Source organism: Vipera ursinii, assembly GCF_947247035.1.
Source record: "Vipera ursinii genome assembly, chromosome: 2".
In the NCBI taxonomy this organism is placed as follows: Eukaryota; Metazoa; Chordata; class Lepidosauria; order Squamata; family Viperidae; genus Vipera; species Vipera ursinii.
In genome coordinates, this window is record NC_139513.1 from 29,263,529 (window position 1) to 29,286,891 (window position 23,363).

Genomic DNA, 23,363 nt, shown 5'->3' on the forward strand with positions numbered 1-23,363 from the left:
AGACTCACTGTATTTGAAGGAACAAAAATGTTTCACTGAGAATGTAATTTTTATTCATTAACTGAGTTGGGGCTGGATAGTAGACCAGAACTTTTTGTGGTGCTGGAAACAGAGAACTTTATATTAGTATGTATTTAAAACTATCAATTTCATTGCTCAATATTCATTCCTATATTTTTTTCAGTTAGTAAATATACAGTTTGATAGTATTAAGCTTCTGAAGCATTCATTTTGCTTTTTTTTAAAAAAAATCTATTTGGTTTAGTTTTGGTTAAATAAGATTTTTTAAGATTGTACCTGTCACACCTTTATATTGTGCTGAGAATCATGTCCTATTTAGTCAAAACCATTTGCCTGATGATTCTTTAAAATAAAAGGGAATTGCAAGCTGTAATGCAGGATTTCCTTTTTGCTATAAGTCTCCATTATATAGCAGTCTATTCGGATGCTTTCCACTGGCCTCTCTATTGGTTAGCATTTCTTGGAGATTGGGCTGTTTTTCACTGTTGACATTTCTTTTAAAGGAGATTTTCAGAGAAATTCGTGAGGGTGAAATGTGATATTCTTGCACTCATTTAATTAGAAGGTAGCCAAACGCTATACACCATGAATATTCTTTCACCATGTATTTATGTATTTGAGTCATATGCCATATTTCTGTCCAGGAGGTAACTATGATCATTATTCTCATGGTCTACAGCCTTTCTACTTTCTTTGGTTTCAATTTAATCCGAAAGACTGCAGGAACAAACGGTTTCCATTTTCAGAGAGGAACATGGCATTCAGAAAGGCTTTAGAAAAATCAGCAGTAGCTAGCTCCATCATCTCTAATAACTGCATGTGAAGAGAAATTTAAAAGAAATTACTATGCTCCCTGAAAATAAGGTAGAAAAATAGAAGCACCTTTCCCTGGGAAAGGAAATTTGTGAGAAAACTGGGAAAACCAAGTTTTGGCACAATATTTTTCTATCAACCCTGTTAGGCATATGGTGTTAGCCTACAAGGTTGGGTTGAAAATATATTAACCATAATGCTATGGCTTTAAGAAGTTAATTGGCCAATGGGTGTGTAAGTGTTCTCATGGCCATAAGAGGAAGCTAGGAACGTAGCTTCTCTCTCTCTCTGAATTCACTGATCTCTACTATTACTGTTTTTGCTCTGCTGTTGGTTTACTACTGTTGTAACCTGAACTGTGTATTGACCTCTGGACCGGTAAGAAGACTTTGTAGTTTGGATTGCTACTTGGACTGTTGCTATTGTTTATGACCTGGACTGTTTATTTTTTGACTGTGCATTTTTGTTCTTACACCACCTCAAAGTAAAATACTTTTTGCTTTTAGAACTCAGTGTACTTCTGTGTGTGACTCTTGCTGCTCTCAGTACCCTTCCTTGTCTGTGCAACTCTTTGGTAGCACAAGGAGACCTCTGCACAACAAATTCCTTAACACACCCTGCTGGGGTTGTGTGCAAAGAGTGCCACTGTGATTGTGTAAGCACCAGCAATTAGAACTAGAGAACTTGGCTGGGTGATATGATTTGAGGGATTTTTTCCTCAAGGGCACTTTCTTAGAATACTAGGGACCACAAGCAAAGCCCTTAGTGGCCCCATGTAACATAGATTTAAGGCAAATTGTAGCCAGACTGGAAATTGGACATATTTGTATGAACAAGCTTTACTGCGGAAAGCTGCTTCTATAGTATTTATTTTACCACTATTCTTCATGCTAGTATCTCATGTTGATTCAAAACTCATAAACTCGTCATTTATGAGGAAGCTTTTGAAATCCCTAGGGATGGACAAATACAATGAGCGAACTGGGAAAGCAGGGATATTATTTGCAGTAATTAACTATAGGAATGCAGGATTATTGAAAAAAAGAAAAACCTTAAACTTAAAGCAGAAGTGGACTGAGATGTAGTTGTATAGATCAAATCAATACATATTTTATTTTAGATAGGGAGAAAGGTAATTTACACATAAACACACCTATCTGTCCTTAATAACAATAGCAAAAACTTGAGGATCCTGCTCCTGTGGAAACAAAAGCAACTGAGCAAAGACTGCTCTTTTTTTTTTAAAGTAAATTACCAATTTTGATTTGTGTTTAGTGGACCACTACATATTGCTATTTGCAAGAAGAGCTCTTCAATTTAAGCAACCAGACTTGATTCTGTGTTTAATTAAACCCTGTTCCCATTATTGGAGGGGGGGAAAAAGCTTCCTACATTCCTACATTGACTAACAGTCAGGACTTAATTTGACCTGGGAATTGAAGGAATTAATAGTGTAAAATGTTAGTCAATTTACACATATAATGATTAAGTGGATACATGAAGGATTTATTAATTTTGTTGAAAGCATTCAGAGCAATGAATTGCTCTTAGGTAGAACAAAATTACATTTGAAATTCAGGGAAATTAGTTGTAAACAATGAATTAGGAACTTTTAGTCAAGAAAGAAGAAGCAAAAATGCATTGAGATAGAAGGCTTACCATGGCCATAATTTATGGCTGTATGGTGGCAATGTACAGCTTTGTCCTTATAATTAATAATAAAACTGGAAATAGCAAGATACATGGACATATATACAGCAATACCAAAACATTTATGGACTCTTTCAAATTTTCAATATCTCTGCATAAATATGACCGAAAACACGATAGATCATAGGTCATGCTTTAGATCAAAGGTCACCAACCTTTTCATGTTAGCGGCCTGGAGGGAAAGGGAGTAGCTGGGAAATTTGCACGCACATGCATGTGTGTGTGGAAATGGGGCCGTGTGCACCCACATGCAAGTTAGAAGCCCCATTTGCATAGGTGTGCAGGTGCTAACCACTGCTGCTAGCCCCACGCACATGCACATGCACAAACAGGCCATGAAACCCGTTTGTGCATGCACACAGGTGCTAACCACTGCCGCTAGCCCCGCAGACATGCGCAAACAGACTGCAAAACCCACATGGGACTAGTGGCACCCGTATGCGCATACACGCAGGTGATAGCCACCACCACTGCCAGCCCCTGCATGCATGAGCAAAAGGGCCATGCAACCCATGGGTGCATTAGGGGCCCTGTTTCTGCAGGTGCTAGCCTCCACTAGCCCTGCAGGGCCACAGGTGCTAGCACAAGTGGGGGTGAGTGCGCACGCAGGTCAGCTTGTCTCATGGCCTGGTGGCCAGTAGGCCATAGCCCACTAGGGGCTGCAGCCCATAGGTTGGGGATCCGTGTTTTAAATCATATTTATGTAGCAATACTGCACTGCCATGGTCGCTATGTAGGGCAGCTAAAAGGGCAGAGGTGGGTTGGGGAGGTAGAAAGGTGAGGCAGTTCAAGAGAGGGCAGTCCCTTACCTTACTGAGGCTCAGGGCTGCGAGGAAACAAGCCAGAATGGCTTGGATCCTGTGGGTCCTTACCTAACAACCAGTTGAATTTGATTAACAAGAGCAATGGGGAATGCCAGGATTGCTGATGCTAAGCAATGCAATCACATTTACGACCGCATTGCTTAGTGATGACAATTTGGGTCTCAATTACCCTCATCAACTGTAATCATATTTTACTTATTATTGAGGCAATGAGGACTGATTTGATTAGCTAGGTGGAAGCATCTAAGCAACTGTGTGAGATCTCAAAAAAGATAAGCACGACCAGATCTCAGGAGACCACAATAAAATCTTAGAGCTATATACTGGACTTTTTTTGCACATGTTCAAGTTAGTGTTGAGTCTTAGTGAATGTCTGGATGAATCCATGTAGTGTTCTTGCCAAGATTTTCAGAAGTGGTTTGCCACTTTCTCCGTCCTAGGAAAGAAGGGTTCTACTTGAGGGAGAGAGAGTAGCCCAAGGTCATCCACTTAGCTTTGTACCTAAGATGGGACTAGGAACTCTCAGTGTCCAGGTTTCTGGCCCGATGCCTTAACTACTATTCCAAAAAGGGCTCTCTCTCTCTATAAGATTGGGGTACTGAAAACAACCTGGAAGAAAGCAACACAAACCGCATCCATAACATTGAATGTTTTAAATTAATTAAATATATAAATATATAAACAAATTCATCGCTTTGCAAGAAAAGGACTTGGATATGTCCATGTGATCACCAGGAATCATGCTTGATTTAAACGGGTATTTGGGTTCTAATCAAGTAATGAAGCTCACAGAGCTGAGCTTATTTAACTTGCAGTTGGACTGTTTAAAGAAGCTCTGTACTCTGGAGAAAAGCAGCTCAGGAAGAGATAGCTTGTTTAGGAAATCTCTCCACCCTACCAGGGGGCAAAAACTGTGTCAGTCACAGAATACTGTATGAGGAAACTTTATCTGAATGAGAAGGCAACAACCAGCGATCTTCACAGTGTTTTTCTCTCACTCACCTGCTTATTTAGTAACCATGTTGTTAAAGACAGAGTCACCAGAGCCAACGGAAGTCACAAAATGAGGACAACCTATACTAATCTGTATAACCTTTTGGGCACCAGGGACCGTTTCCTTGGAGAGAGGTTTTTCCGCGGACCGGAGGGTGCGTAGTTTTGTGTGCTGCCTGCATCTCACGGATGGGGCTTTGCTTGTTTGTGCGGACCGGTTGATGGCCCATGGACCGGGGCTTGAGACCCTTGGTCTAACAGGCCCACTTGGAATCAATGTTCTACACAAGTGGTAATATACCCGGGCTTCAGGCCCGGGTACAGCACGGAGACGGCATTGGTCGTGCTGGTGAATGATCTCTGGCGGGCTCGGGACAGGGGTTGTTCCTCTGTCCTAGTCCTATTAGACCTTGTATTAATCTATTTAAATGGGCTATTGTATTTAATATTTCTTTTAATTTTTATATATTGTATTTTATTGTATTGCCCTGTACACCGCCCTGAGTCCTTCGGGAGAAGGGCGGTATAAAAATTAAATTATGATGATGATGATGATGATGATGATGATGATTTTAACTCATCCATCCATTCCCACCTTTAGATAGGAATGTAGGCCATTCAGGAAAAAATATTTGGGTTGTTATAAAGGTTAAAACTACTAATAAAATTATCAATAAATGCTACAGACTCTGAGACCGGATGATATGCATCTACTGTTCTTGCTTGTTGGCTAAATCACAGTATCTGAGTTTCTACAAAAACTAAATGAAAACAAATATGGCATGTTATGGCTTAATATTATGTGTGAATACAGGCAATGTCACTTGAATAAAAGCCCTTGGCCCAAGTAGATATAATAAAGAAATATTAATCATTAAGAGTACCTAATTCTGGTGAATTTAAAGGTTGGCCTCTCCATTTTTGTTCTGTTTGGCGCAGTTTCTTCATGTTTAGCAGCTGTGTGACTTGCGGCACATCTGCATTTAACTGACAGGCTCGAGGAATTGTATCTCTTGGTCCATCAGCTGTAACAGAAGATTAATACAATCTGAATAAAACATAGCAAAGACTTCACCTTCTCATTCTGACCATCTGAACAAAGAACCAAAACTAATGACAGCACTGGAGATACTTACTAGAATTGTTTTGATTCCTGTATTTATATGATGAAAAGAAACTTTCAGCAGTCTCAAGGATCAGAAAGCAAAGAAAAAAAGTCCACACATCTGTTCAGTTTCAGTACCCTTTGAAGCCATGATTTCTTTTGGACAAGACTCATTATTTATAGATTAGAAATTAGCAGCACCAGACATCATCTTTTCTTTACCTGAAGAGAAGGGTTTAGTTGTTAAATGATGTGCCACAGCTCCCAACATCAAAAAGGATACTGAGACTATTATATCTCAATCTTAATTCTTTCTTTGCCAATAAAAACATTTTGATGTTAACTTTTAAAAAATCAAGAGAGGTTCATGTGAAGAACCTGATGCACTAAATTAAGTTTTGGGATGAATGCAGAGGGATGAGGCTGAGAGGAACATTTTAGGCTAAAGGAACTAATTCATGTAAATATATACATGCGTATATAGAGAGAACAGAATGGAATTTAATTGTAGGAGATCCTGCTTTAAAACCTGACTAATATAGCTAACTGTAAGTAAACAAGGTAAAACTTCTGAGAGCAGGGAACAGGCTGTAGGAGCATAAATAAATAAGGCTACGTAAAACTTCAAATTCAAGGCAATTTGATCAAATCACCCTTTCAATTTGAAACTTTCAATTTAATTCAGGGCATCAAATCAAATCCATGTTAAGATTAAATGGATTTTTATACACTTTTTAATCAAGTCAAATAAATTATCTGAACTGATGTTCAAACTGAAAATTCAAATAAATTCAACTCATGGAAATGCAAATTCGTATCTGATCTTTAACAATTCACTTACTCCAAACAGTGTTGATATGATATTGATTACATTAAACTATTTTCAACAGATTCAAAATTACAGTTTAACAATATATTTTAGAGGGCAATGCCCCTGGGTTTGGGAGGTTCCATCAGATATGGAGTTGCATACTGTGCACTGTGGGAACAGATAATTAATTTCTATCTTGTTAGAATGGTTGGTCAAGACAATGATCTTAATCTTTTCAATTGTATAAACCCACAACTAGTCACCAGCTGTGTGTCCTTTCTGGAGAGCCTAATTGTATATGCATGATTGCTTTTAGCCTACTCTTAAAATAATTTATGTGTGCAGATAAGAATTAATTAGATTTCAGGGTAGAGGAATTTCGCAATTAAAAATACTCAGCAATTAGCTGGTCTCACAATTTAGATTGTACAGATTATTCTGTGATCTCTAAAGCAGTTATGCTATGCATGAAGCTCCTCTTGTAAGTAAGTTCAGTGAGGTCAATATATTTTGAGTACTCAAATACTTTGGCCTAGTTTTTATTTGTTCTATGTTGCTTCTATGCTGTTCTATTTATTAATGTGAAAAACATCAGTTACAGTTCCTTTTAATATCAGAATGAACCCAACATCCTTGGCACTAAAATTATATGAATATGAAGTCTTTGTTCTTTGCTCACTGAATCTAACTCATACAAGTAAACAGTGCACTCTGCTTCCTCTACAAAGAATATTTTTAAGCATATAGGGGCTTGTCCTGACCATACAAAACCAGTGTGCTAGAAGCACATGCTATATGACAAGCCCAGAGGAATGCTGATTATCAGTAATGGAGAAGGACATTACTTCAAAGAACAAAGAACTGGTTCATGTTGCTGTACACAATTAGTTACATTAAGGGGGAAAAAATCCAAATGGAAAAAGGGGAAGACTCTAGGAATAACTCAGGAGTCTGCCAATCATTTTGTATCAGAAAGCTTATCAATGTCCTAGTTCAGGGGTAGGCAACCTTGGCTCTTTTATGACTCGTGGACTTCAACTCCGAGAATTCCTAAGCCAGCATGGCTCAGCTTGGAAACCTCTCCCTTTCCCCTCAGCATGGCTGGCTCAGGAATTCTGGGAGTTGAAGTCCACGAGTCATAAAAGAGCCAAGGTTGCCTAACCCTGTCCTAGTTTAATAACAAGTGAAAAAGCTGAAAGAAAATGTGAGGATATAGCTCAGTCTCCAGAAAAATATCCAAAGAGCTTTACAGAAAGAAGTTGACATCCATCTGATTGATTCCCAATTCTGTATCTCACCCCAAAGGCTCAGCCTTACTGCTTTAAACCTGATTAAAAGAAGTAGAAAAATGTCCACTTTGGGGTGAAATAATTAGCCTCTATTGCTTCTAATTGAGACAAATTTCTGTTCACTGCTTTTGTAAAAACAGCTAGGCACAATTATGCTTTCCTCTGCAATTCCTGTTTGGTATGAATGCTCAGGACATACCAGGCTGGTTTTCTTCACTGAAACTAAGGCTTGCCTCCCTAGTTTATATACATATTTATCCTGCTTATCCAAAGAAGACGAAATCAAACCTTCCGCATTTTGCTGGCTGGAGAAAATGAGTATCATTTAATAATTCCTGACCTGGGGGCTGGCAGGATGGGTACTGTATCCAAAAGAAAACTGAGATACTGCCTTAGAAAGCTGAAGCCTGTTCCATAAAGTTCCTCAAGTTAATGTTGCTGGGAGCTATGAGTCAAATACAACTCCTAAAACAGTCATAGTCCTTACATCTCATGGACCAGAGAAGAAATAATAACAGCTGTCAAGATAATCTTTTAAGAGGAAGCATGCTAAAGAGAAGCAAACAAAGAAGTAGACCAGGATGACAAAACAAATAGATAAAAAGGTTCTCTGGAATTTGGACTCTGGCAAAAAAAAAAAAATGGAACAGGCGGCTGGATGGAAATGAGAATATGCCAAACCTTGCTTATTGGGGCCTGACATACTACCCTAAGGAAATATTCTTGCATAAATCCTAATAAAGCAGGAAGTGTTATATTAAAGCAAGGTAGGGGGTTGGACTAGAAGATTGCCAAGGTTCTATTCTATTCTATTCTATTCTATTCTATTCTATTCTATTCTATTCTATTCTATTCTATTCTATTCTATTCTATTCTATTCTATTCTATTCCATTCCATTCCATTCCATTCCATTCCATTCCATTCCATTCCATTCCATTCCATTCCATTCCATTCCATTCCAGAATATAGTGCAATAAACAGTGAGTAATATTTTTGGGTGAGCCACACACAAGTCAACATAAAAAAGATATATGAAGCAAAGCAAGGAGTCTCAGACAAACCACAAAACATTCACATTATATAACAAAACTAATAGCAGCTCTTTAATTATTGTTTCCCAGAACCTTTTATTGTTTTTTTTCATAGAGCACATTTGAAGACTGAAGTCTCTAGTCTGGGTAGAAAGCAATGAGGTAAGAAAGGATCAGCTGGATGATATACAACACAAAGTTTGATAAGCAGAGCTGAAGGATGGAAACAATGTTTTCTATTGTTTAGTCTAGGAGACGTGTACAGTTCAAATAAAATATGCAGCTGATGGATAATACGAATTCATGAATATATTAGGAAGATACTTAATGTGCAGTTTATCATCAACTCTTCTTCTTTCTCAAAAGTCCAATTTCCATAATGGCCAGATTTTACAAGGGAAGTCTTTGCACTTTCATTTTAGAAGCTGCCTTGAGAAAATGACATAACTCAGTGAAAAAACCCCAAACCCTCTGATAATTGAATAACAAGCTTTCTTTCAAAGTGTTTAATGAAACACTTACCTGAAGGTAGATTATTAGCAGTTTGTATGCTAATTTAAAGTTGAAAAAGTATCTTCCCTGCAGTTTTAATAAAAGTGCTGCTTTATAAAAACGTAAATGCTGAACCACAATTGTAACCACATTTAGAAAAGGTCACTGACTAACCATGAGATAGAAACGTGCTTAGGATGTCTTATGTACCCATTAATTGCCAGGAAACCATCTGAAACCCTTTAGGTAATGCATCACAGAGATCAGAAAAATAAGCCTGGAATCAGGAAGCACACCTTAGCCATTTGGACTTCCAGGAAGTCAAGCTTAACGTACCATCGTCATCTGTGGGGTTGAGAGGGGTTGACTTCAGTGTGAAGATTTTTCGCAGTTTACAGTTGGCTGAAACAATAATGCCATCCAAAGACTGAAAAACAGCGCCTTTGAATATCTCACTGGTAAATGCCACCAAGTCAATGCACAAATTGCACCACTAAGGAGAGAAAAAAAGTTTAGAGAGATATTTGTAAAACTAATTTTCAATAAAATACACTATTAAAGCCAATTGTATTTATTGCTTGGTTTATATGCCAGTCTGGTCCTATCTGCCTCTAAATAGCACCAAGGTACAGAGTTAGTGCATAATGGGTTTGATATCATGCAAGAAAAAAGAGGATAATTCACTGGTATCTATGTAATTCCATTAAATTAAGTATTTTAATTTAAGGTTGATGTCTTGGTTGTTCAGGGTTTTTTTAAATCTAATTATTTTGGAACTGATTATTTTTGGTGAAATTTGAGCTCATTTTCCTTCAGCTACTTACAAGGCTATTCTGAGATGGCTTACTATCAGGTTCTTAAAATCAACCAAGTTAGGTGTGTCAGCTATGATATCTAAATTCATTTATTCCAAATATGCCACAGGTCCTGCTCTGAAAAGGAATGGTAATTGTGGATCTAGAGCTATAGTTTACATAATAATGTAGAAATTCCACATCAGTGAAATGTTATTTTAATAATTGGTTTGCCAACTCCTCCAATGAGGTTTTAAGGGACCATTTGGTCCCATAATCCCCAAGGTAGTTTCCCAGATTACTATAAACGTCTGTGTGCCATTGTTCTTATTGATGTGCTCTGCTGAAACTCCACTTACAGAACAGGCTAATTTTTCTATCACTTTTAAATAACCGACCAGGTGTAAAAGGGTTTGGTGATCGCTTAAGCCATGACTCCAAATGTTTCCAATAGATACACTGATGTATCAGTTGTTCCTAATTAACCATCCATGTTCTCTCAATGGCTATAATGGCTATAGGGATGGTCTGAATACATCTTTCCAGAATCTGCCAAAATGATGAGGTCAAGCCACTAATCAAATATATGAACATATGTATGAACATAATACAATTCTTGGATTATCTGTTTTTTTTCCTGTGTAAGATTTTTCCCCAGGATGTAATTAAAACCAATTCTCCTTCAAGGTAAGACTGACTCTTGGTGACTTCAGGAACACATATATGTATTTTTCTTCACACCAATGAGCAAGTGGTTGTCAATATCTAACTTTTGGTTCCCCCCCCCAGTTTCTCAGTTTTACCTACAATTTTAGTTTTTCCTGGAGGTTTCCAATCCACAAGATTCAGCTGTACTTTGCTTCAAAGGAAGGGAACTATTTGTTTTAAGGTAGATTTAGTTTTAGGTAGTTTTTAGGTATTATTCACACCATGATAGCATTAGCAATAGCACTTAGACTTATATATTGCTTTGTAGTCCTTTACAGCCCTCTCTAAGCAGTTTACAGAGTCAGCTTATTGCCCCCAACAAGCTAGGTCCTCATTTTATCGCCCTTGGAAGGATGAAAGGCTGAGTCAACCTTGAGTCAGTCAGAATTGAACTGCTGGCAGAATTAGCCTGCAATACTGAATTCTAAACACTGGTCTTATGAAGGATACATTAAGATAATAAAGATATTTTGCCCTTTGGCTGTACCCTCCCCACAGGTACTGACTTATTTATGAATTGATACCTTGACCAGTATCAGATCTTTGGTTTAACCTCTCATAAATGTGTTTCTATAAAGCTAAGTGTTAAAAGTGCACAGGAAGGGAAAATTATATATGGCACTCATTGTAGCCAGTGATTACTTTTCTTCTTCCTTCCTTCATCTAAAGCAGGGGTGTCAAACTCGCAACATCACATGATGTGTCGCGACATATTGCAACTTTTTTTCCATTGCTGGCAATGGGGTGGGCATGTTTTCGCCATGACGCATCTGGCCCATGGGCCAGGAGTTTGACACCCCTGATCTAAAGGAATTAGATCACTTCATGACTTGATTTAGAAGGCCCTAATTTAGATTTTGTATCGTCTCTTGCATGGCACAATTAAGCAACATTCCCAAATTGGAATGTTGGACACGGCAGTTGTGCACCTCCATGTGGTGATCCAGTTTTATTTGTGCAAGCCAGAATTCTATAAATGATCTGATTTTAAGGTGTATTGAGAAACCTGGTTTAATGTCAGAACTCAGTCCTACACCGTTTGGGCAAAACAACAGAGTCCAAGTTTTGATAGGGCCCTGGCATGGCATGTATAAAGACGAAAAGCAATGGAATAAGGAATCCATTTGATGATGATGATGATGATGATGATAATAATAATAATAATAATAATAATAATAATAAAGTTGGAAGGGACCTTGGAGGTCATCTAGTCCAACCCCCTGCTCAGGCAGGAAACCCTAGACCATTTCAGACAAATGGCTGTCCGGTCTCTTCTTAAAAACTTCCAGTGTTGGAGCATTCACAACTTCTGGAGGCAGGTTATTCCACTGGTTAATTGTTCTAACTGTCAGGAAGTTTCTCCTTAGTTCTAGGTTACTTCTCTCTTTGGTTAGTTTCCATCTGTTGCTTCTTGTCCTGCCTTCAGGCGCTTTGGAGAATAGCTTGACTCCCTCTTCTTTGTGGCAACCCCTGAGATATTGGAAGACTGCCATCATATCACCCCCAGTCCTTTTCTTCATTAAATTACACATACCCAATTCCAGTAACCATTCCTTATATGTTTTAGCCTCCAGTCCCCCAATCCTCTTTGTTGCTCTTTTCTGTACACTTTCTAGAATCTCATATTAAACTGATACCTGGCACACTAATTAGGATCAACAAGAAGGTAATTTCTTCTATTCATAGGAGGGTTACATGTATTCTTTTCAGGTAGTCAAGCACCACAAAGTTTGAAAACCCCAACCTAGAGTATGCTTTTATATTTATAAAATTTGGTTTCTATAGTTAATCAAACATACATTATAAGCTGCAGGAATCGAAACTGAAACAGTTAATTTAATGTGTTTCAGAAGTACATTCCAATCTATTTTAGAGAAGTAAAATATAAGTTACAGTATTTACATTACATAATGTTTTATTCAACTAAGGATGTTTGCCCCCTATTATTAATTTAATGGGGGGAAAAAGGTTCCAGTAGCAAAAATCAATACATTTCTTGGAGCATTTTGTTTACTTGTTTGTTTCATCTTCCCCCTGGTTTTCAGAAACACAACTATTAGGAGCACAGAAATTCATCTTCCTGGATCATTATTTATTACTGTCATTGCTTTAAACCTCAACAGATTTCACTGGCTGGGACCAAAACATATCAAAGGTAAGGATTAAAATGTTTGCTTTTGCTTTTTGAGTACAAAAAAGGAAACTATTATGACTGAAATGAAGGGACATGTTTATATTGTATAGGATTAATTCAGAACAAAATCTGCAGTAAAAATTAAAAACATAGCTAAATTAATTCCTGACTTCTAACTGACTGTAGAAAAGAGATTAAAAAATTAGACACTTTATTAATTTGATAAGATTTCTAAGGGATGCATAAAACATACCAATTTCAATTTTCAAAAAACAAACAGCTATTCTTATTCCTGGATGTTTTTTTTTTCCTTTAAGAAGAAAACAATATCCCAAAATTACCTCTGCAAGAAAACACTGCATATGTAAATAGTCTGGGGGATTATATGACACAAATATTCATATTTGATTTAATAATGATGATGATGATGATGATGATGGAAGGGACCTTGGAGGTCATCTAGTCCAACCCCCTGGTTCAGGCAGGAAACCCTATACCAGGGGTCGGCAACCTAAAAAAGAAAAAGAGCCACTGGGAACCGGTTCCATCACAAATTAAAAAAAGAGGGAGCCGCGTGCGTGTGTCCATGCACGTGCATGCGCAAAAAGGTTTTTTGCGCATGCGCGGACGCACGCGGCTGCCATTTTTTTAAAAATGAGATGGAACCGGTTCCCGGTTGCCCGACGGCGACGGCCCGTCTGCAAAGCTGCCGCTTTCGGCAGCTTTGCAGACGGGCCGTGGCAGCTTCCATAAAGAGCGGCGCCCCTGCCCATTCCGAGAGGTGCGCGTGCACCTCTCCGAACGACCGGAGGTGCGCGCGTACCTCCGCGCGAATGGGCAGCGGTGCCGCTCTTTGAGGAAGCTGCCGCGGCCCGTCTCAGCTTCCTCAAAAAGAGAGGCGCCCCTGCCCATTCCGAGAGGTGCGCGCGCACCTCTCCGAACGACCGGAGTTGCGCGCCCACCTCCCCAAACCTTTGGGGAGGTGCGCGCGTACCTCCGTGCGAAGGGGCAGCGGCGCCGCTCTTTGAGGAAGCTGCCGAAAGCGGCAGCTTCCTCAAAGAGCGGCACCGCTGCACCTTCGCGCGGAGGTACGCGCGCACCTCCCCAAAGGTTTGGGGAGGTGCGCGCGCAACTCCGGTCGTTCGGAGAGGTGCGCGCGCACCTCTCGGAATGGGCAGGGGCGCCGCTCTTTGAGGAAGCTGCCGCGGCCCGTCTGCTAAGCTGCCGCTTTCGGCAGCTTCAGAGATGGGCCGCGGCAGCTTCCTCAAAGAGCGGCACCACTGCCCCTTCGCGTGGAGGTACGCGCGCACCTCCCCAAAGGTTTGGGGAGGTGCGCACGCAACTCCGGTCGTTCGGAGAGGTGCGCGCGCACCTCTCGGAATGGGCAGGGGCGCCGCTCTTTGAGGAAGCTGCCGCGGCCCGTCTGCTAAGCTGCCGCTTTCGGCAGCTTCACAGACGGGCTGCGGCAGCTTCCTGAAAGAGCGGCACCGCTGCCCATTCGCGCGGAGGTACGCGCGCACCTCTCCAAAGGTTTGGGGAGGTGCGCGCGCACCTCCGCCCATTCGGGGAGGTGCGCGTGCACCTCTCCAAACGGGCGGTGCCACTCTCCATTTGGAGAGGTGCGCGCGCACCACTGCCCGTTGGAAGAGGTGCGCGCGCACCGGGCGGCTGGGAGCCGCAGGTTGCCGACCTGTGCCCTATACCATTTCAGACAAATGGTTGTCCAGTCTCTTCTTAAAGAGCATTCACAACTTCTGGAGGCAGGTTGTTCCACTGATTAATTGTTCTAACTGACAGGAAATTTCTTCTTAGTTCTAGGTTGCGTCTCTCTCTGGTTAGTTTCCATCCATTGCTTCTTCTCTTGCCTTCAGGTGCTTTGGAGAATAGCTTGATTCCCTATTCTTTGTGGCAACCCCTGAGATATTGGAACACTGCGTTCGTGTTCCCCCTCGTCCTTCTCTTCATTAAACTATCCAAAAAACATGATATCCGAATATCTGGATATCCGAAAACATGGATACCATCAGCAAAGGATATGATAATTAATGACATAATGCATGCAAGAGAAGCTGACCCCAGTGGAAGTGATGTTATAAGCCTGTTGTGGTCCTGTGATATTTCATTCAGTTACTGTGCTGCTTAGCAACCACGTTGCTGGACCAACTGCAGTCACTAAGTAAATAATAGCTGTTTTTACTACAGATTGCTTGAATGAAATGAAATTAATGATTTCCAGGATATCGTAATTTTGTAAATTAAATCTGAAGCTTATTTCCTTATATATATGAATCTAAGAACTCTATTTGGTTTTCCTTACCCCCCCCCTCACCCCAAAGGTTCACACAGAAGTCTGGAAATGTACTAGTTCTAGCTGGAATTAATTGCTAGTGATGTAATTGCAGAGATAACCAAATCATCATAGTACAGGATCATTTTTTCTAATTCTTATAATATTTGGCATACCTTGTTCAATGTTTTTTATTTAATTTCTATCATATCTTTTTACTTAAATCAAGCAGTTAAGGTGCTATGCACACAGAATTAACAACAAAGCATTATTGCAATGCTTGGCATGAAATTGTGTTTTGGTTCTCATCCACTGAATAGAAATGGGCTGAACAAACAGCACCTGGAAATTGTCAGTATGATTCATGTCAGTATGATTGTATGATTCATGACTGATCTCGTGTTCCACGAATCTACTTAATCTTCATGCCACAGAAGTGTCTAATGATGATCCAGTTTGTACTACATTGGGTGCATTGCTGTACTATTAATTCTGAAGAAATATGTGAAATTAACCAGAAAGACAATTTCTGGTAATCATGATATGCTGGATCACTGTAGGAATGACCAAATATTTAAGCATTGCAATAGAAAGTAGAAAGTACATGACAATAATCATTTGAACAAGGAAGGAAATATACTTACAATTTTGCGTTTGATCATAAAGAGAGGGATTTTTGCATGCAGAGGGGTTACAGACAATTCTTTGTGAATCGTCGATAAATACAATCTTCTTTTAATATTTCCTAAATCAGTTATCCTGCAAGAGAAAAAAGGTGAGAACAGAGATGATAGAAATTGATCTCCCTCAATTCAAAAAGCTTTCTCTCTGGGCAGCCACAGAAAATCATCATTCACATGTAAAAGCTTTATATCAAGGACAGCAAATGTAGAAGTTAAATATTATCCTTCTACAAGATAAGTAATGAGATTTCTTTCTCAAATTCATAGTCGCTTCAAGCTGAATACATAAAATCACTTTACATGTTAATTTTATTTCAACGCTATGCACTCTTCACTTGATTTCCATAGCATTTCAAACTTACGAAAGACTTCAATTTACATGAATTGAGAAACCACAAGCCTGTGTAATCTTGGAAAATGCTATTGCATCTCTAAAAAGGAAAATCATTATATGTTTTCATTTTCTAAAAATGCATCTGTAATATCATAGGGGCTTTGTTTAAAAATAGATGCAAAACATTAACATGTCAAGTTTCCTCTTCTGATCACCTACTTCCAAACACAAAACCCACATGCTTACTGCCATTTAAGCTGTTCTCCAATATTGCTTGAGAAACTATATCTGAACATCACTAACTGGCTACAGTCACAGTTTTGTCTCCTAATATGCTGTTTTTTGTTTCCAAAAATTTCAAACTAGCTAAATTTCTAATTTCAAAACTGGAAAATTCTATTCTACCAGAATGTAAAGTTTTTGACTTATAAGTTTATTAAGTTCCCTTTTTCATCAGGTTAGCAATTCCTATTGCTTGCTTTTCTCTTTCTGATAAACAATTTCAGGAAAGTCTTAGCAATCAGAATATTTTCCTTTATTTTGGATATCTAAGCTAAAAGTGCTGTTTCTTAGTCTAAAGGTTACCAGTTGGTAGGTAGCAGTATTCTTGGGACAGCTTATCGAAAAAATAGAAAAATAACCCTTTAAATGCATGACACAACATAGAAGTCCACATTCTGGGCAGAAAGGATCGCTGGTTTGAAAGAAGGGTCAAAGATGCCATCTTCATTAAGACTGAACAATCCTCTTTCAACAGAGGGGAAATGCTATGACACCACTATCTCCTGTTTACAACACAGTCCTTTCAGCAGTTCCAAGAAGGCTCCACACCCATTTACACTATTCAGATGACTCTCCGAGCACAGATAAGCCTCCAAGTGGACTCAATGACTCTCAGAAAGACTGCTAATGACCAGATGACTATACAGAATATAAATCCTTCCATTGTCCTCCATTCAGTCAGAACTAAAGAAGCTTCTTGGATGAGAAGCGAAACATCTTCAAAGAAAAACAAAGGAAGTCCAGGTGCCTTTTGAAGAAGCACCTTTGGGACAACCATGACCTGGATGACTGAGAATCTCCATAGACAATCCTTTAAGCAGGAGTGAGAGCCAATGTAGCCAATGAAGACTCCCATGCAATGGAATTTTGAGGAGAAAAAAGCAAAATGGAGCAAGCCAAGGGAATAATTACAATGTGGACATATCAAATCTACCAGGTTAATGGAGATGAACAAGTTTCATTACAAGAGAAATGTGTTGGCTCCCTAGTCCTCCCTAGATGTAATAAGACCTTTTTTATTGAAAAGTTTTACAATACATTTTTTTAAAAAGAAAAACTCCCTCCTTCCCCCTCCCCCTTACCCTCCCCCCCGACTTCCCAGAGCTGAATACAGGGTATAAACTTTACAAACTTAAGCTAAAATATGCTAACGAGCTAAAAAAAAACATTAAATTCTATCGCACTTTAACTCCCCTTAAACATAACTATATTACTAACAAATAATAAATAACTAATAATACATCATATAAAACTAATACTTATTCAAATGCTAAATGAAACTTTTTAGTCCCATATTTATTCTGAATATATTCGATCCATCTTCTCCATTCCACAATATATCTCTGTTGCGATTGTTCTTTCAAATATGCTGAAATCTTTGCCATTTCCGCCAAGTTGGAAACTTTCAAAGTCCACTCTTCTATAGTAGGCAGTTCCTCCTTCTTCCAATATTGCGCTACTAAAAGTCTTGCTGCCGTAGACGTAATAAGACCTTTGATGAAGACTCAGGAAAACTGTAAAATCAGATTTCATTCCCCCCCAGGTGCATCTCAATGGTGCGATTATGTGAATCCATTTTCTATGAGATTTCAGCTGGGATATCGTATTGAAGCTACTTTGATTGCCTTAATGAATGACTTAATCCAAAAACTATGAAGTGACTCTGCCAGGCAGCTTCTGATATCATTGATGTTGTTGTTTTTTTTCTGGACTGTTTAATAGTCTTATCAAGAAGTGGTCTTTTGAATAAGAAACTGGGGTCTGGATGTTTGGTAAACTGCCTTGCAAGGTTTATGGCAAGGTCATAAAGTGGGGCAAAAGTCACTTCTCAACAGAAACTGACAGTAATTAATACCTCCAATCACTAATGCTCTATGCTTCTTTGGAAGATCTTCTGGAAAGCCGGATTCTGTATAGGAATTTGGAGATAACCTTAACAAAGATATATAAATATCCTTAGAAACAGGAAGTGTGAAAAATAAACACAGAACAGCCTTGCCTTGTCCTGTTCGGTATAAATAGGGGCAAAGGGATACTCTGACAGGTTTTCAATATTCTGTCATTACGCCCTATAACAATAGAGTAGTGTCCCTGTGGTGTTTGCAGTGTCTGTTTCCTGAACAGGTCTGCTCTCAGGGCTAATACATTCATATCTTCTGTTTTGTTAGGTGGATGATAGTATACAACTACATTATTGATTTTGAGAAAGTTATCTGATCAGCTCCATCCAGCTGCCCAGACTACCCCAAATTAAGGGATTACAGCAGACATGTCAAACACAAGGCCCGGGGGCCGGATCCGGCCCGCAAAGTGGTTTCATGCGGCCCGTGAAGCCATCCTGGAAACAGTGAGGGAATGGCCCCCACTGCCTTGGCCCTGGCCCAGAGACCCTCCTTCTGCCAGAGACCCTCAGATCTGTCCCACTCCTGCCCAGGCCCCCCATAGGCACCCTTGATGCGAACGATGTAGAGCTGCCCATGCCCACCCAGTAGGCCATACACACTCTAGCCACGCCCACCCAGTAGACCACGCCTACCCTGGCCATACCCACCTGGCCCCCTGAGGGCAACTGCAATGCTGATGCGGCCCTCAATGAAATTGAGTTTGACACCCCTGGATTACAGGGTTGTAAAAAGGGAGCTATTTAAGATGGATGCATTCTACACTATCAAGTTCATTCATTTGGATTTCTGAGCAGGTATATATATTTCTGACATAGAATGCAACATCTGTTTCCCTTCTATTGCTTAATTTATGCCTTGTGAATAAACTATATCCTTCAATTGCTTTATTTTAATTAAGGAAGGCATGTGACCAGATTTATTAAACCATAATTGTCTCTCTGAACTTGGAGTTCATGTTAATCTTCTCATGCTGTGAACTTTAGAATATAATGAAGACCATGCCAAAACTGTTCCCATTTTTTCAATGCTTGGTCAAGTAGGCCCATTTTACCAATATACCCACATGCTTAACCTAGATATATTTTATCAGTCTTTGTGATCATGATTGCTAATGCTACTTTTATTATATGCTTACAGTAACAGAATCTTGCAAGTCTGCATGAACCTCCCCACTGCCTTTATCTTTATCAGAAGTAGGAATGGTCTCATGTGAGACGCTTACTTGGGTTACATATCTGTATGTTTCTACAGTATTATCTGTTGTCTTGGCTGGGTTGCTTCCTCTGTTCTTCAATATCATTCCTTCTGTCCCTTACAATTACCTTTTTGTTTTCTTCCCCTTAAGACTGTACCATTTTTTTTACAAGGACATGAAAACTGTTTTTGTGTACCAGTGGTGCAAAATATCTTCAACATCTCTTGCTTCAAATATTCATATTCATTCATTGGCCTTCTCTTCCTTCTGGAGAGCCAGTATTTCTAGCAATTTGTTGAATGTTATCTTATTTTAATTCTTTTTCATTGGGGGGAGTTGAAGTTTTTTCTAATATCCAATATTTTATTCTTTTTTGAAGGACCACTACAATTATGGTTTCTGCAAAGATATGATAAGTTGTTTTCAGACAGCATCACACACATTGTGATGTGGATCACAATGTGATCCACAAAATTGTGGATCACAACTGCAGCTTCCTGCCCATCTTTTCTTTTGTTTCCTAAGGACATGAATAAAGTTTTTGAACGCCAAATTATCTTCAACATCCCTGGTTTCAAGTATTGGAGTTTTAGATTTTATTAGAATTTTTTGAGCATATTTAAGAGATCAGCTTTTTGAGATCAGCTGAAGACTTTGATTTTTTTTCTTCTTTTCCCCCCAAGACCACAGGTTACCAAATATATATTTTTCATTTAAACTAAAAATTAGTTGGGGTCTCCCCTTTCCAATTCCCCTTTAAAATGCTAACAGCTGTCCTTGTTAACTCACTCAAGCGTATTCTCTAAAACAGCATCTTCTCTTTGATCACTCTTTTCTTTGTCTTTCTTTTCTGTTTTTACTTTCTGTCCTCTCAAACTACTACAATTTCTATGGAAGTTTGGATTTCATTAGAAACTTTAGGAGCATATTTAATATTCTGAGATGATACAGTAGACACTTAAAAGGCCTTTCCACAAAATGCTGTCTCTGTGGACTAGACTAATCGCAAAATAACAATATTCCCTGCCATCTTTTCTGGCTCACAAGATAGTGAGTATCTGACAGTGTTAGCTTCTATTTGCTTTTTCTTTCCTGATAACGGGCACTTTTTAAAACAATGCTCCATAATTCAATTGTATATATTTTTATTTTCTCAAATAAATATTAAATAAAACCCAAGGTTATATCTAGAAGAAAAACACATTATTATCATTGACTGCATTTTGTTTGAAATTAGAATGTTGTAAAAATTTAACACTGAAATTAGCCAAGAAACCTGAAGTAATTAAAGGATTACACAAGTAATACTTTAAGGTTTCATGAGAGCTCATTAGGTTCGCTCATCAGCCTGTCCTGCCTCTTGATGACCACAAAAGTGTCGTCCACGTATCTCACCTAAAACGTGGGATGATACGTGGACATTATCCCGGTCTCCAATTGCTGCACGACCACCTCTGCGATGACACCGGAGATGGGGGACCCGATAGGGGTGCCCTTCACCTGTTCGTAAATGGTGCCTTGAAATGTAAAAAATGTTTTCAGGCATAGGGTCATCAGCTGTAGGAGGTCTTCATTACTAAGTGAATCATGATGCCGCCCCACCCCATGCTGTTGTAAGCAGTCCTTAATTACCGCTAGTGCTAGGTCCTGCGGACCTACGAACTTAATTCCATCTATCCTGACATCCGCTGGGGCTCTGGCCTTTCTAGACGTACTGGTCAACCGCCAATCTGACAGCTCCCTCCACACGTCTGTTTACCATAAATCCACTCATATGGACAGGATACTCCATTACAAGAGCAATCACCTCACGACTCACAAGGTCATCTGTATTAGAATGCTTTTTAAGCATGTGGACGTGCACTGCAGCACGAGCAAGGCAAAAAAGGAAGAAAGGCGCCGCCTCTATCGTGTCTGCAGGAGCAATGGATATCCACCAAATTTTATCAGGCAATACAGTAGATCAGGTGAACCTGCCCGCTACCAGCATGAAAAGACCTCGATGGCAGGGATAACACTGCCTTACATTCACGGTGTATCCGAAGCCACGGTGTGCATATTGGCCCCTTACAAGGTTGGTGTTGCCCACAGACCTTGTGGGCTTGTATCATACACCCCAAAGATCCACTCCCTAATGAAGAGAAGTCCTCAGTCATATACAGGATGGCATGTGAAAACTGCCATTGTAATTATATTGGGGAGACTGCAAAACGACTGAGGACCAGAGTACACGAACACAAGCTTGCCATTAAAAGACAAGAACAACACTCACAGATGTGGGCACACATGACCACATACAATCACACCTTCATTCTGGTGGGGGCTGAGGCGATCACCTGTGATAACCCCAAGGGGGACGATTATTTAAGGAACGTTGGTTCTCTGACCACTCCTCGATCAATCGGAATATTGATCTCCCCCTTGTGTATCAAGCCCTCAGGGGATGGGAAGAGGAGCGGCATACACGATGTGAATGCAAACAACGTGAGCACTCACAGAGCGCTCCATCAAACCAAGACCAGAACTGCATAATTACACAATCACCCCCCAACAGCAGAATGTAAAAAAGAGGAAGAACAACTACTTAGAGCCTTCAGCATGAAAACACGGGCAATGACAAGAGCAATGACTGTAGCTAATAGGACTGATAGTAATCCCCTTCCAACAGCAGACACTCGAGAGAAAATCACACTCCATAGGAACGAATGCGAGGCGACTCGAAAGAATACAGCCGGTTGAAACAAACAGAGTGGTGACGCACTCTATCCATCCTTAATAAGACTAAAAATGCGAATCCTGGGTGTGTGCATGTTAGAAAGAAAAGAATCAAGCACCAGCATAGAAAAATAAACATACTGTTTAATATGCAAAACACTTAGCTTTCATTGGCCAAACTGCCGATGTTGTCAGAGCTAGAATAGGAGATCTCAGGTTCGACCAAAGAAGGGGGGGGAGGTACAAAACAACTGTGGCTGAGTAATCGGCTCCCTGATGTGTATACGCTCACCAAGGGAGCGACCATGAATAAAAAAAAAACAACTTCTGATCCTGCAAGCACGCGAAGAAATGCGGGACATTTAGAAACGCTACGGCCATTTGACGTCAATAGACTGGTGACCCGCTCAATGAGCAGGTCTTCTTAATAGAAGACTCAAAATATGTTGAATAGATTATCCTAATGCCAGTTTCTCCAAGTTTAAACTATTCTGTACGTTCGATTTTATAAAAAGATGACCGCTTTAGCCAAGCTCTAGAAAACTGTGCCAGATGATACAGAATCAAATATGTAATCTGCAAAACAGTTTTTAATTTGTCCAATATGGATAAAGCCCTGTAATGAATATAAATGTGCACAATGTTTAACTAATGAACCTTTTCCAGGAGCAGCTTATTTATAACTAAGATTTCAGCTATTTATGTTTCTAATTAATTTTTGTTGGCTTCTCTTCCTTAATTTATTGGCAGGTATCCATTCCATTTTGCTCTTGGGCTTATAAGGTGACCTGTTGCAGATGAACAATCTGTTCATGACTGTAAGACTGGCATAAAGTTTCACTGAATGTCATATTTATTCATGCAAGTAAGCTAATACACGTTTATAAATTTATTCAAAAATGTACTTCGAATGCTGATGATTGAAAGTTTAATTTAGCAGCACAGGTTTTATCTATACAGGTAGTCCTTGACTTATGCGCACAACTGAGCCTAAAATTTCCATTGGTAAGCAAGGCAGTTGTTAAGTGAATTTTGCCCCATTTTATGATCCTTTTTTGCCACAGTTGTTAAGCAAATCGCTGCAATTGTTAAGTGAATCACGTGGTCATTAAACAAATTTTACTTTCCCCCCCATTGGCTTTGCTTGTCGGAAGTCGGCAGGGAAATTATAAATGGGGATCACATGACCCCAGGACAGTGTAACGGTCATAAATACGAGTCAGTCGCCAACCGCCCA

General features: G+C 39.6%; 1 protein-coding gene across 1 annotated transcript in view; it reads right to left on the reverse strand.

Annotated features, from left to right (window-relative positions):
* The window catches only part of CFAP20DC (CFAP20 domain containing), a gene marked incomplete at its 5' end in the record, with an annotated part of 206,151 nt that overhangs the window by 115,530 nt on the left and 67,258 nt on the right, over positions 1 to 23,363 (reverse strand). The window contains 3 exons of the mRNA XM_083353339.1: positions 5,246 to 5,386; positions 9,427 to 9,583; positions 15,658 to 15,772. Coding sequence (XP_083209465.1) covers positions 5,246 to 5,386; positions 9,427 to 9,583; positions 15,658 to 15,772 — 413 coding nt within the window. The remainder of the gene's footprint in view (positions 1 to 5,245; positions 5,387 to 9,426; positions 9,584 to 15,657; positions 15,773 to 23,363) is intronic.